At 35.9% G+C, this 14,363-nt stretch overlaps 1 protein-coding gene across 2 annotated transcripts in view; it reads right to left on the reverse strand.

The window, feature by feature from the left end:
- Positions 1-14,363, reverse strand: part of ABCA5 (ATP-binding cassette, sub-family A (ABC1), member 5) — a 78,500-nt gene that overhangs the window by 24,420 nt on the left and 39,717 nt on the right. For both annotated transcript variants that reach the window (XM_011933726.1, XM_011933652.1), the window contains 6 exons: positions 13,843-13,981; positions 12,469-12,559; positions 12,146-12,285; positions 9,879-9,998; positions 5,844-6,045; positions 1,849-2,018 (listed from right to left, as the gene is read on the reverse strand). In XM_011933726.1, coding sequence (XP_011789116.1) covers positions 1,849-2,018; positions 5,844-6,045; positions 9,879-9,998; positions 12,146-12,285; positions 12,469-12,559; positions 13,843-13,981 — 862 coding nt within the window. The remainder of the gene's footprint in view (positions 1-1,848; positions 2,019-5,843; positions 6,046-9,878; positions 9,999-12,145; positions 12,286-12,468; positions 12,560-13,842; positions 13,982-14,363) is intronic.

Consider the following 14,363-nt stretch of genomic DNA (forward strand, 5'->3'; position numbering starts at 1 on the left):
AGGGTGGATCAGACACAGCACCAAATCTCAGTGTCATAGAGAATGGTGACACCACTTTACTCCCAACCTAGTACTTTAACTGATCTCTTATCTCTAACTTGCAAGAACAGCTATGTACCCTGAGAAGAGAGACACATTATAAGTGAAGGAACCACAGCACAAGAGATACAAAAAGCTCTGCAAGGTGGGCAAGATACCACCTAATATATATACACAGAGAGGTCAGTGATTCAAAAAAGAAGTGGTTTTATTTTGGAACACATACAAGGCTTAGGAAGGCATGCATAAGCAAGCAACTCTAAGAATAAAAAATAAAGAGAAACTGAAAATACTAGAATTTCTAAAGCTCAATGAGAATTAACTCAAAGCAAAAAGATTTTATTTGAAGCCAAGGTCCTTTTTTTAAAAAAAGAAATATTTGAGATGCATGTACAATTCCCTGGACACATATAAAAAATGTCAAGATTATCATAGTGTAAGGATTATATGTTAGCAATATAAAATGTATTTTAAAACCAAAACAAGAATTCCTAACGAAAGAAAAAAATTGCAAAACCTAACATTTTCCATTCGAGTAATTTTCCATTAATTTTCCATGCTCCAAGTAATTTTCCATGTTCTCACTCATTTATCCATCAATAAATGCATCTTTACCCGAAAGAATGAAGGTTATGTAATATAACAAGCACCAGATTTTAACAGTGATGATTTTAATAGTAATTTATAATCATTCCTAGCCACGCTTATTATTTTAATACTTGCAAAGTCTTTTTTGAATCAGTTGGTGAATCAAAAAGGAAAGATACTAGAATGTAGGTAAAGTGTTAGAAAGGTTAAACCCCATAGAGTTTGTTACAGAATAGGAGATGTTTTAGGAACAACTGATCACATATGAATAAAGTTTGTATTAGCTTTTAATATTTTGAAAATCAGAACACTATATCAGCTTTTTGTTTTGAGCTTTGCTCAAGTCTGTATGTTTAAATTTTTTTCATATTTGACAACTATGTGGTAAGGATACTAATAGCAAAGCCAAAAATATCCATTACAAATCTAATGTATTCAATTAGAGAGATTTATATTTGTCTCATTTTTCTTAGTTTTAACTAACTCTTCAGACTGTCCTTGAAGAACTAAACACTTCTATGCAGACACATACTTCTATAAATATTATGTACTATAACTCTTTGTAAAGAGGGTTTTTCAATTTCTGAAGTATATTTTGCTCACCACGAGCTTATCAGCATAAAACATGCTGGTAAGAATAACATTATTGTTAAAAAAAGAAATTTTACTATTATACATAGTATAAATTAGAGTATTTTTAAAAACTATTTATTTAGTTTTATCTTATTTTATTTTATTTTTTGAGGCAGAGTCTCCCTCTGTTGCCCAGACTGGAATGCAGTGGTACGATCTTGGCTCACTGCAACCTCTGCCTCCCAGGTTCAAGCGATTCTCCTGCCTCAGCCTCCCGAGTAGCTTGGACTACAGGCATGTGTCACCATGCCTGGCTAATTTTTATAGTTTTAGTAGAGATGGGGTTTCACCATGTTGCCCAGCCTGGTCTCAAACTCCTGACCTCAGGTGATCCACCTGCCTCAGCCTCCCAAAGTGCTGGGATTACAGGTGTGAACCATCATGCCTGGCCAAAACTGTCATTTATTTGTAAACCAAAATCTACTGTAATATATTCTTCAGCATCAATAAGAGATGTATTGAACTGTAGATTTCATGCAGATAGACCACGCCTTTACCTTAAATATATTTCTAAAATCTAGACCTTTATCCACCCCTCAACCCCACACTCCATGCCCAACACTCATTCACAGACCTTCACACACTCACCAGTAGAATTTTGAAGAAGCAGACTTGTTTTGTACTTATGAGGTTTCTCTCCAGGTTTTAGAAAATATAAGTCTGGAACAAGTTTGATGGGAACCACAGCATTTTTAAAAGAGTGATGCACCAAAAACATAAAAATCTGAACTGTGAAAAAAATTAAAAGCAGAAGCAACCTGAAAAGAAAAAAAAACACAGCTCATGGTACATATTACATTAATATGAAAATCAATTAAAACTCTCCCTTCACATTGATAATCAGGATTTTTTTGTTTTTATTTGAGACAGGGTCTGGTTCTGTCACCCAGGCTGGAGTGTAAGGGGTGTGATCTCAGCTCACTGTAACCTCTGCCTCCCAGGCTCAAGCAATCTTCTCCCTTTAGCCTCCTGAATAGCTGGGACTACAGGCACACACCACCATACACAACTAATTTTTGTTATTTTTTGTAGAGATGGGGGTTTCGCCGTGTTGCTGAGGCTGGTCTCGAACTCCTGAGCTCAAACAAGGAGCTTGCCTGCCTCAGCCTCCCGAAGTGCTGGGATTACAGGTGTGAGCCACCTCACTCAGCCCACACTGGTATAGATTTAAACTCCAGATAGTTAAAAGATAATAACTGAAAAAAAAAAAAGAAAAAAACTGAAAGAAAAAAAAATAAGAAATCCTATTCCCCAAAATGATCTTATGACAATACTGGAGAGAAAGCCAATACTGTATGACAAAAATTAAAAGTTATAAAAGTATATTTTAGATCAGTGACGCCCTTAAATTTTCATAAGAGTATGTAAACATGTAGTTATAACTGTTAAAGCACAAGACGTTATGTCTCAGATATTTGTCTCTACTTCTGAAGGAATTACTTCCTGTCCTGTCCTGTCTCTATCTTAACCTTTTTTTTTTTTTTTTTGAGAAAGAGTCTTGCTCTGTCACCCAGGCTAGAGTGCAGTGGTGAGATCTCAGCTCACTGCAACCTCTGCCTCCCAGGTTCAAACGATTCTCATGCCTCAGCCTCCCAAGTAGGTGGGACGACTGGCCTGTGCCACTGTACCCAGCTAATTTTTGTATTTTAATAGAAACAGGGTTTTGCCATGTTGGCCAGACTGGTCTCAAACTCCTGGCCTCAAGGGATCCACCTGCCACAGCCTTCCAAATTGCTAGGATTTCAGGCGTGAGTCACCGCACGAGGCCCCATTTACTTTTCACACATGAACAAAAAAATATTTTAGATATAGAGAAGCAAATAAAAATAAAATTAAACTCTGAATGGCTGATATCTTTGAAATCTCATCCTAATCGCAATTTTATCATATTAATTGTCATTGCTGCTCTCAGGAGGCAAAGCAAGGTATACTACAATGCCCTTTTATCTGGAGGGCAGCTACTTATCTGATAAAATATCTCCATATTACATGTAATAAGTGTCCTAACAAGTGGTTGGAGAGCTTAGATCATCATACTTTATTTAGCAATTTATAATTTTCACATACTCCATAATTTTCTAAAAATATTTCTTAAATTGTTATATCTAAGACAAGATTTCAAAAGCATATGGCATGGATCCAGTTCCACAATAAGTTAAGAAGTGATTTGGGTTAAAAAATATTCACAATTGGCCTGGCGCGGTGGCTCAAGCCTGTAATCCCAGCACTTTGGGAGGCCGAGACGGGCGGATCATGAGGTCAGGAGATTGAGACCATCCTGGCTAACCCGGTGAAACCCCGTCTCTACTAAAAAGTACAAAAAAAAAAAAAACTAGCTGGCCGAGGTGGCGGGCGCCTGTAGTCCCAGCTACTCGGGAGGCTGAGGCAGGAGAATGGCGTAAACCCGGGAGGTGGAGCTTGCAGTGAGCTGAGATCCTGCCACTGCACTCCAGCCCGGGGGACAGAGCGAGACTCCGTCTCAAAAAAAAAAAAAAATTCACAATTAAATAATATTTGGAACATGAGGTTAAACAAAGTTGAAGGAATTTCTTTACCATAGAATATCTCATGTGTTTTTCTACGCTAATGAATAACTCTTTAATATAGGGAATATAAGAGTAATATTTTCTAAATGTATTTGACCATAGAACACATTTTGTTGTGGATTGAATGTTTGTGCCTCCCCAAATTTGTATGTTGAAGCCCTAACTCCCATATAATGGTGTTTGGAAATGGGACTTCAGAAAGGTAATCTGCATAAGTTGGCGTCATGAGGGTGGGGTCCCCATAATGGGATCAGTACATTTATAAAAAGAGACACCAGAGGGTGCATGCCAGTATACACAAAGAGGTCATATGAGCACACAGTGAGATGGTGGCCTTCCACAAGCCAGGAAGACAGCCCTCAACATGCTGGAACTCTGATCTCAGACCTGCAGCCATCAGAATTGTGAAAAAATTCTGTTTAAGCCACCCAGTAAATAGTATTTTGTTATGGCAGTCAAGGCTGACTGAAGTTTTTTTATTTTACTTAATTTAATTTAATTTAATTTAATTTTAGATGGAGTCTCACTCTGTTGTCAGGTTGGAGTGCAGTGGCACGATCTCGGCTCACTGCAACCTCTGCCTCCTGGGTTCAAGCAATTCTCCTGCCTCAGCCTCCCGAGTAGCTGGGACTACAGGAGCACACCACCACACCCAGCTAATTTTTTTTGTATTTTTAGTAGAGATGGAGTTTCACCACGTTGGTCAAGATGGTCTTGTTCTCCTGACCTCGCGATCTGCCTGCCTTGGCCTCGCAAAGTGCTGAGATTACAAGCGTAAGCCACTGAGCCCAGCCAGTATTTTAATTATTTTTCTGAGTGTATTTTATGAGAGTGGTATTTAGAAAATGTGGTACATATACACCACAGAATACTGTGCAGCCATAAAAAAGGATGAGTTCTTGTCCTTCGAAGGGACATGGATGAAGCTGGAAACCATCATTCTCAGCAAACTAACACAGGAACAGAAAACCAAACACTTCATGTTCTCACTCATAAGTGGGAGTTGAACAATGAGAACACATGGACACAAGGAGGGGAACATTGCACACCGGGGCCTGTCACGGGTGGGGACTAGGGGAGGGATAGCATTAGGATAAATACCTAATGTAGATGATGGGTTGATGAGTGCAGCAAACCACCATGGCACGCGTATACCTATGTAACAGACCTGCAAGTTCTGTACATGTATCCCAGAACTTAAAGTATAAAAAATAAAATAAAATAAAATACACTGAAACATGCTAATTTAAATAAACATTTTCTTTCAGTAATGCGGACCCAGGAATAAATCAGATACATGACTGACATTTGTTTGACACTGAATTTGGTCAAAGAAGAGCATATAAATTTAGCATATTCCAAACATATAACTATATTCTTATTCTTAATTATTAAGCCTTATTACTACTGCCATTTTGGACTTAAGATAGGTGTGTGGTATATGAAAGTGGTTAATGCTATCTCCAAATTATTCAGTTCCTAGTACCCTAGAGAAAGGCTAAAGCTAACTTGAAAAGATGTCATTTTGATCCCAGATCTACTAGCTATGTAGCCTTCTTTATTTTTCAGTTTCCTCATATGATAAATAGAGGTAAAACTCACTTTTCCTGCTATTTACAAAAAGTAGTTATAAAAACTAATAGATGCAAAAAATAGTGAAAAAATAGAAACACAAAATAAAATTTAAGATACAATGGGGAGTGTATTAATATATTCAAGGAAACTTGAATCTGTGCTCCCAGGTGAAAGAAAGAAAAAGATACAATGAGAGTAATTCAAAAATTATACAATTAGGGAATATTTGTTATTTCCTCACTTTATAGATGAGACAACAAATGCTAGTTTAAAAAGTGTAAGACAGGGTATTTGATGAAATCTTTGTAATTTTTTTCTCTAACATTGTGAAATTATAGTGGTAATTTTTCAAAACTATATAAATTATTTACATATGCTAACATTTTAAAAATTAAGATGGTAAAACCAATTTGTATCCTTAAAAAGCAATCCATCAGGTATAAGGGTGATAATTATACTTACACTGATCTCACTGATTTACTTTCACGTTTCAAGGTAAAGAAATGAAACTTTGCTATTGTACACATCTGTTGTTTCCAAAGGCTCATGGTGCTCACTAGAGAAGCCTTGGTTTCAGAAAGAATAAGTAAGCTCTGTTCCATTTCATCAAAAGATTTTGAATCCATTTCTTCCTCCAGTGGCTGCTGAGTAAATACACTATAATCTATTTGCCAAAACAAAACAAACATTTCAGTATATTCATTAAAAAAGATAAAATCTTTCTGAAGCAGGGAAATTTAAAGAAGCATAGGTCTAGCAGTTATGTGGAACAAATGGAACTCTCGTATATTCTGGCAGTATCTATTAAAGCTGAACATACATATATCTTTTGATCCAAGAGATCCCCAACAGGTATAAATCCAACAGAGATATGAATATAGGTTTCACCAAAATACATGTATAAGAATATTCTTAGTAGAGCCCTATCTAGAATACACATATCCTGGAAAGAACCCAAATGTCTACTGACAGGTGAATGGATGAATAGTTGTAACATATGAATATAAGAGAACAGCGTAAACCAATGAAAATGAACCAACTACTGTACCCATAACAACATGGTTGAACTTCACAAATGTCATATTGAGTAAAAGAGAACAGATGCAAAGGTGACACATGGTATAATTCCACTAGTTCAAAATCAAACTGGATGCACGTCCATATTTAAGATCTTATTATCTCTGTATCTGTACAATATCCAACTTTTACATCAACTTTTCCTCTCTGACTACAACCTAACATCATGTCCTGATCATACACAAGACTTCTTTCTTATCTCCATGTTTGAGAGTCCTCTCCTGGCTTTACATTACTTCTCAATTAAAATTTAGCCTCAGGCTCAGTTTTCAGCCAAATTCTGCCCTTCAACTTCATCTTCAGTCTTTGGAAGGTTTAAGAGTCAAATGCCTACTTCAATATAATTTCCTGGCATTACTGAGGTTATACATGATCGATGACAGTGTGATCATACAGATTATTAGCACAGCACTTAAAAGGTATAACAAATTCAGTAGTGTGAATAGGGTATGTCATTCAGATTTCATTTTAATATTTAATATTCATTTAAATTACAGTTAAATATTCCAAATGTATTTGGAATAAAAATGTATTTATGTACTTTATGTTAAAATTCTACCAATGAAACCATAAACATATATTTATGTAATGGCAAGAATAAAATATTACACAACTGAGGTTTATTTTAAACTCAAAAACAGACATTTAGAACTTTAGATGCAGAAAAATATTGACAGTTAATGCAAATATTAAAGAGAATGTACTAGTTAGATAACTTTAGGAAGCACATTATAACTTTTGGGCCAATACATGTATTCTTTAATTTAGATAATAATATAAAAAGAAATAAGATCATATAATATTAATTTTAAGTAGTGGTTCAGTACACTAGTACTCAAGGTATTAAAACAAATTTGGGAGACTTACTTCTTTTTTTAGTTATTTAATTCCATTAAGATGATACACTTTCAATACAAAAGTTTTATTTTATTCTTCCACAATTTGTGAGGGTGAACTAAAAGCTGAACGCCAACTTCATCATTTAAAAATTTCAAAAGAAGGAGAAACTACAAAATCACATATATTAATTTTCAGATAAATCTTCATTGATCCAGACATAATAACAAAAGAAAAATTAAGAACTCAAAAACATATGGCTTCTCCTCACTGCATTTGAAATGAGCATCTGGGATCATAAATGTAGGACTACAGGAGCAACTTTACAGTTTGTGATGCTGACAAATTATTGCTCCCACACAATAAGGCCAATCTTTTAAAATTTGACTATCAAATCATGAATAATTCCTGTAAGAATTTTTTAAGTTTCAGAATTATTTTAGCATAATATAATGCAAGTTTACTTCATGATGATATATTCAGCTTGATTCTTGACTTTGGTATCACAATGATTTTAATCATCAGCCACTCGACATTCATGCAAAATGTGTATTTGCAGCATCTCAACTCTTTTAACAACTGTGAACTAACATCCTGGTTTCCTTTGCTCTCCTCACCTGCCACTACAGACATTTTGCCAACCTTCAATCATAAGAAAGATTCCTCAACTCATGTTCTCACTGTAAACTAAATAGATCCACCTTGGTCCTTATTGCATCAAGAACTTGATTTGTCAAGATCACCATTCTTACATTCTACCAAATCCCTCACTATCTTCTACGTTACCAAAACTACCTTTTTTGTCCTCATCTTATTCTTCACAGCAATCGACAAATAACTGACCACTTCTTCTTTCCTAAAACACCATTTTTCGAGGTTTTTCCATTTCCACTCTTTCATGGAAAAGTAGAGTAATAATTGCTCATTCATGGTCAGCCCTTTTGGCTCCTTCTCCACTGCTCACCCAGGGGGCTTGCCCCTCAATTCTTATCTATACTCCCTACCCAACTAAGAGATTTCATCCAATTCCATAGCACCATCTATCTATGAGTAACTTCGAAATCTATATCTTCAGCCCTAACATATTCATTTAGCTCCAGATGCATCTCAAACAATATACTCAAAATTCATGCCTGGGCTGGGTGCGGTGGTTCACACCTGTAATCCTAGCACTTTGGGAGGCCAAGGCGGGTGGATCACCTGAGGTCAATTCAAGACCAGCCTGGCCAACATGGCAAAACCCTGTCTCTACTAAAAAACACAACAATTAGCCAGGCGTGGTGGTGGACGCCTATAGTCCCAGCTACTTGGGAGACTGAGGCAGGAGAATCGCTTGAACTTGGGAGGCGGAGGTTGCAGTGAGCCAGGATTGTGCCACCGCACTCCAGCCTGGGTGACAGAGCAAGACTCCATCTCAAAAAACAAAAAAAAAAAGGAAAAAATTTGTGTTTGCATTCCTTCTTTCCACATACCTACTCTTGCCCTATTTTCAGGAAATGGCAATCTCATTCCCAGTTATCAAGGCAAAAGCTTAGGAATTATTCTTCATTCCACCCTCTCCTGAACCTCTAACACTCAATCTATCAGCAACTCATCAATTTGTTCTTTCCCTTTTTTTTTTTTTTTTTTTTTTTAACTCTCCTTCTGATTCCCAGGCTGGAGTGCAGTGGTGTCATCATGGCTCACTGCAGTCTTGACTTCCTGGGCTCAGGTGATTCTCCCACTTCAGCCTCTAGAGTAATTGGAACTACAGGCACACACTACCACACCAGGCTATTTTTTGTGTTGTTTGTAGCAACAAGGTTTTGCCATGTTGCCAACGCTGGTCTGGAACTCCTGGGCTCAAGCGATCTCCCTGCCTTGGCCTCCCAAAGTGCTGGGATTATAGGCATAAGCCACTGCGCCCGGCCTCCCTATTTTCATTGACACCCTAGTTCAAGGTAGTATTAACTATAACAGTTTCCTAACTGGTCTTCCTACTTCCACACTTCCTTTACAATCCTCTCATCATTCAACAGCCAGAACGTGTTTTTTAAAAACTCAAATCAGATCATTGTACCTATTTGCTTTAAAACTCTCTGATAGCTTCACACTACAATAAGAAAACAAATGAAATTGTTTTCCAGATGTTCAAAGGCAAAACATGATCTATCCTTTTGAGTATCCTCCTGACTCTGCTGTGTAATATCTTCACCATGGCTCCAGCCATGGTAGCCTTTTTTCATCCCTCAAAGACATCCAACTCATTCCTCAGTTAATATCTTTGCAGTTGCAGTTCTTTATCTGAAAATTTCCACCCTAAAATCTTCACCTACTTGATTTTTCTTGTTATACAGGCATCAGGTCAAGTATTATCTCAACAAAGTCCTTCCTGATGATATAATCTAAATTCGCTGCCTTCTAAGACCACTCCATTATTTCCTGCATAACTCCTACCATTATCAGTATCTCATTACTTACTTACTTGTATACTTTTACCCTTTCTTCCAAAAAATAATAAAAAATTCACATTTATATAACTTTTTTCTTATTCACCATCTGTCTGGTCCATTGCCTAAAATGTTTTGTTAGTTCTGTTTTTACCTGCTTGGTCAATTTCCGCTTCAACTTCTAGCTTTAAAAATACATCTTCCAAAGTCGTCATGGAAACACCATAAGAAATGACACCCAAATCTGAATGACTGTCTAGGGCGGAAAACAAACCTAAAAGAAAAAAAATGAAAGAACAGTACATCGTTAAGCACATTATCATAAATTATTGTAAAATATCCTTTAAAAAAAAGTTCATGAACAGCCTGTGCAACATACCATGACCCATCTCTACAAAAAATAAAAATAAATTAGCTAGGCATACTGATGCAAGCCTGTAGTCTTAGATCCTCAGGAGACTCAGGTGGGAGGATCACCAGAGCCCAAGAGTTTGAGGCTTCAGCGAGCTGTGATCATGGCACTGAACTCCAGCCTAGGTAACAGGCTTAATTAACATTCTTATAAATTAAGGACCTTAAAGAAATTTTATTTATGGGAATATATCTATTATCATATTATATCTATATATGATAAACTAACAAAATTTTTATAGTATTTGAAATTAAAACTGAGAATGTTACTATATTGAACAATAACACAAATATGTATATTAGAAAATATACAGAAATCATTTAAATACTTATTCATATTTTTAAAAATAATAAAAAATAAACCTATTACAGGTTAACACAATTATCTTTAAAAACTGCATCTTTTAAAACAAAAATAATGAGAAGAGAATGTTGCTTTATATTTCTGCAAATCTCATTAATGTCTGTCTTAATTAACAGAGGACAGATGGGTTCTCATATTTGTTTCTGCATTCAACCTGTTGTGATTGCACATACTATGCAGTCTCTAGAAAACACTGTATAATCATGAGAAGCTGAGGGTCAATAAGGCAAATAACATTTTGGTATTATTAGAAAAAGTGCTGACATTATGAATTCCTTTAAGAGGTCTTACGGTCCATCCTGCAGGAGATCCCAGAAGACACTGTGAAATCCAGTGAAATACCGTGACAATTTATCAAAGAAATATAAGAGACAACAAAGAAAGTATGGTGGTAAAAACCAAGAGTTCCGGAACTGATTTGCCTGGGTTCAAAACTCAGCTCCACCACTTTCTACTTGTGTTACCTTGGGCAAGTTCCTTAAATCTTTTTATGCCTCAGTTTCTTCATTTGTAAAATGAAAGCAATAATAGTATTTATCTCACGTATTTCTTGAAATGTTGGGATAGGCTGGGCGCGGTGGCTCAAGCCTGTAATCCCAGCACTTTGGGAGGCCGAGACGGGTGGATCATGAGGTCAGGAGATCGAGACCATCCTGGCTAACACAGTGAAACCCCGTCTCTACTAAAAAATACAAAAAACTAGCCGGGCGAGGTGGCGGGCGCCTGTAGTCCCAGCTACTCGGAGGCTGAGGCAGGAGAATGGCGTAAACCCAGGAGGTGGAGTTTGCAGCGAGCTGAGAACCGGCCACTGCACTCCAGCCCGGGCCACAGAGCGAGACTCCGTCTCAAAAAAAAAAAAAAAAAAAAAAAAAAAAAAAAGAAATATTGGGATAATGAAATAAACTAATAATTGCAAAAGGCACAGACCAGCATCTGGTAGAAAATAAGCCTACATAAATGTTACTAAAGAATAGGAGATAGGTAGGTATAAGTAGATAGAATGATAGGCAAAGTGTGTTAAGTTGGTGTAAGTGTACTTCAGTCCACTTAATTTGTGATTTCTTTCTTTAAAAAAAAATATTTTTCTGATTATGAGATAAATGTTATGAAAATTCTGCACAATGTACTTACATCAATAACATCCTTTTGGCTATCAAGAAATTCCTAAACAGAGGAAGGAGACTGAGTTTGAGTTCCTCGTTAAAAAGTTAAAAAATAATGCCTCAATTAAAAGAATTCAAGGATTTGTCATATAATTCATTATGAAATCATGAAACTAAAAAAGAACCTGAGAATGTATATAAACTATATACATACATGCCTTACTCTCAGGAGGCCTACAAGCAATTTCTTTTTTTTCTTGACAACAAAGTAAACACAATTATTTTTACATTTTTTAAACATTTTCTTAAGTATTTAAGATATTAGTTACAGTTTCTTGCATGGTGTTTGTAAAAAAGAAATTTTTTTTGCTGAATTTTTTCTGGCTTTCAAAAACAAAATAAAACAGAAACAGAATACTAACTCTGGCCACCTGGGAGCATGGCAATACTACATGGAGAAGGAAACAAAAAGGAAATCAATGAAACCTATTCCCAATATAAGATCCCAGTTCAAACACCAAGAAACTGAAAAGTAAGTAATACCTGAAAATTTGTCCATGTCCTTGAAAGGCAAGCTATACACAAGTTGTTGGTCATTCTGTTGTAATAAAGTAGCTGCAGGTATATGTTGTTTAACCAGTGAAGAAAGAGATTCTGTGGCACAATATTTGTCTATGTACATGCTAGAGAATACCAAAAATCATAATTAATGATTATACAATAAACAGCCAAAAGTAAATTAAGAAGGCTTTAAATTAAATTTAGTACCATAAATGATGGTCAAAGCATACAACAGCAAGCCCCTAAAATAATAACAGTATAGCAAGAGCATAATATAGAATAATGTCAATAAAAATGAATGATACCTCAGGCGGTAGCCAATCCCCCATTTACTTTTGAGGAACATTGAAGAACCAACACATTTCAGCATTCCTTGTGATATCACAGCTTTCCTATCTGCAGATAAATATTTATATTTCAATTTCTAAGTTATCAATAGCATTGATAATTGGCATTTATATTGTATGGTTTATCATATGATAGTCATCCATGTTCCATCATTAATCATCACAACAATCTTATGAGGATGGTACCAGATTATCATCAACTGTTTTTCAGATACGAATACTAAGGCAAAAAGAAAATACACTCCTTCTACATGTTTCATGTAGCTGTTAACAAAGCCAGGAACTCTACTCAAGCAGTCTGACTCTAGAGTCCACTTTCCATATATTATTCCAAACATCTGATTTTTCCTAAAAGGCTTACCAATACAAGCACTTTCACAATTTCCTTTATAACCAAATGTAGAAACAACTCCAAAAATCGACAGAAGTAATAAGAAGAACAAATGTTAGTTTGTCGGGTTTTTAAAAACAAAGGTAATACTGAAGACATGAATGACTTGCCCAATTTTATTAGATTATATTATAAGCAGACAGAAGTTGCTTTAGAATTTCAAACTTCTATATCTCGTCATTAAAAGTCATGTGTTGACTTAAACTTGGATTCTTTATATGTATGTATGTGTATAAAATTGTGCAGAAAAGAGTTAACATAGCAGGTCAGGTTCTATCCTTAGAAAGGCCTGCTTACAAGCTTGGCACTTGGCCGTTGAGAACTTGGATTTGGGAGGGTTCCTACTGTTCTCAAAACAGATAAGAGTGGTTCAGTGCCTAACCTGTACAAACAATGTGGTTTATGCTGAACAACTTCTTTCCTTCAGAGAGTCTGGAACTTTGGTATGTGCTAGGCAGAAGATGTTTATATGATCGGCAGCCAGTAAGAATCTTGAACACTGAGTATATACTAACTTTCCCAAGTAGATATTTCACACACGTTGTTACAACTCAATGCTGAAGAAATTAAAGCACATCTCTCTACTCCACTGGGAGAGGACACTTGGAAGCTTCTACCTGGTTTCCTCTAGACTTTGCCTCATATACCTTTTCCCTTTGCTAATTTAGCTTTGTACCCTTTTGCTGTAATAAATCATAGTCATAAGTATGACTACGTACTGAGTCCTATGAGTTCTTCTAGGACATCACTAAACCTGGGATGGTCTTGGAGATTCTCAATGCAAAAATATATCGTTGTAAATTTTTTTTAAACTTTTTTTGTGAAGGAAACATACCACTAGGTAAAAGCTTCTCTATTTGTATCTCAGGAATTAGCATCGCTATGTCCATCTTCCTTTTGGCCCATGACCTCAGCCTTCGAAAATAAAGCAAAAATCTCACCTGCAAGAATGTCAGCTTCATCCATGAAATGAGTACTGAACACTGTCACCCGATTGGCTTTTCTGTATTTTAAAAGATTCCAAACAATATGGCGAGAACAGGGGTCCATTCCAGCTGTTGGTTCATCTAGCAGCAGTATCTGTGAGAAAAGAGGTGAAGAAGGCCAGGGAATCCTCAGGAAAACTAAATATTAAAAACACATATGGACACTAAAAAAATGCCCCATTTCAAATTATTATTTTCAATCAGAAATATATTAGACCAGATTTTTTCATTCATAGTTGAGTTCACATAATTTTTTTAAATTATAAATTTGACATGTGAATATTTTCCCTGGTTTAATTCTAAAAGCCTGCCTGTAATACATAACACAAAAGTATAACAACAGTCAGACAAATAAACTAAAAAACAAAACATTAAGTATATTGCTATTATCCTTAACAATTAAATTTGTAGATGTAACACTTGCTTTTTTGGAGAAGAATATATGGTTTTATATTAGTTCAAGGGAAGCAATTTGT

Source organism: Colobus angolensis, unplaced genomic scaffold, assembly GCF_000951035.1.
Source record: "Colobus angolensis palliatus isolate OR3802 unplaced genomic scaffold, Cang.pa_1.0 Scaffold1, whole genome shotgun sequence".
Taxonomy (NCBI): Eukaryota; Metazoa; Chordata; class Mammalia; order Primates; family Cercopithecidae; genus Colobus; species Colobus angolensis.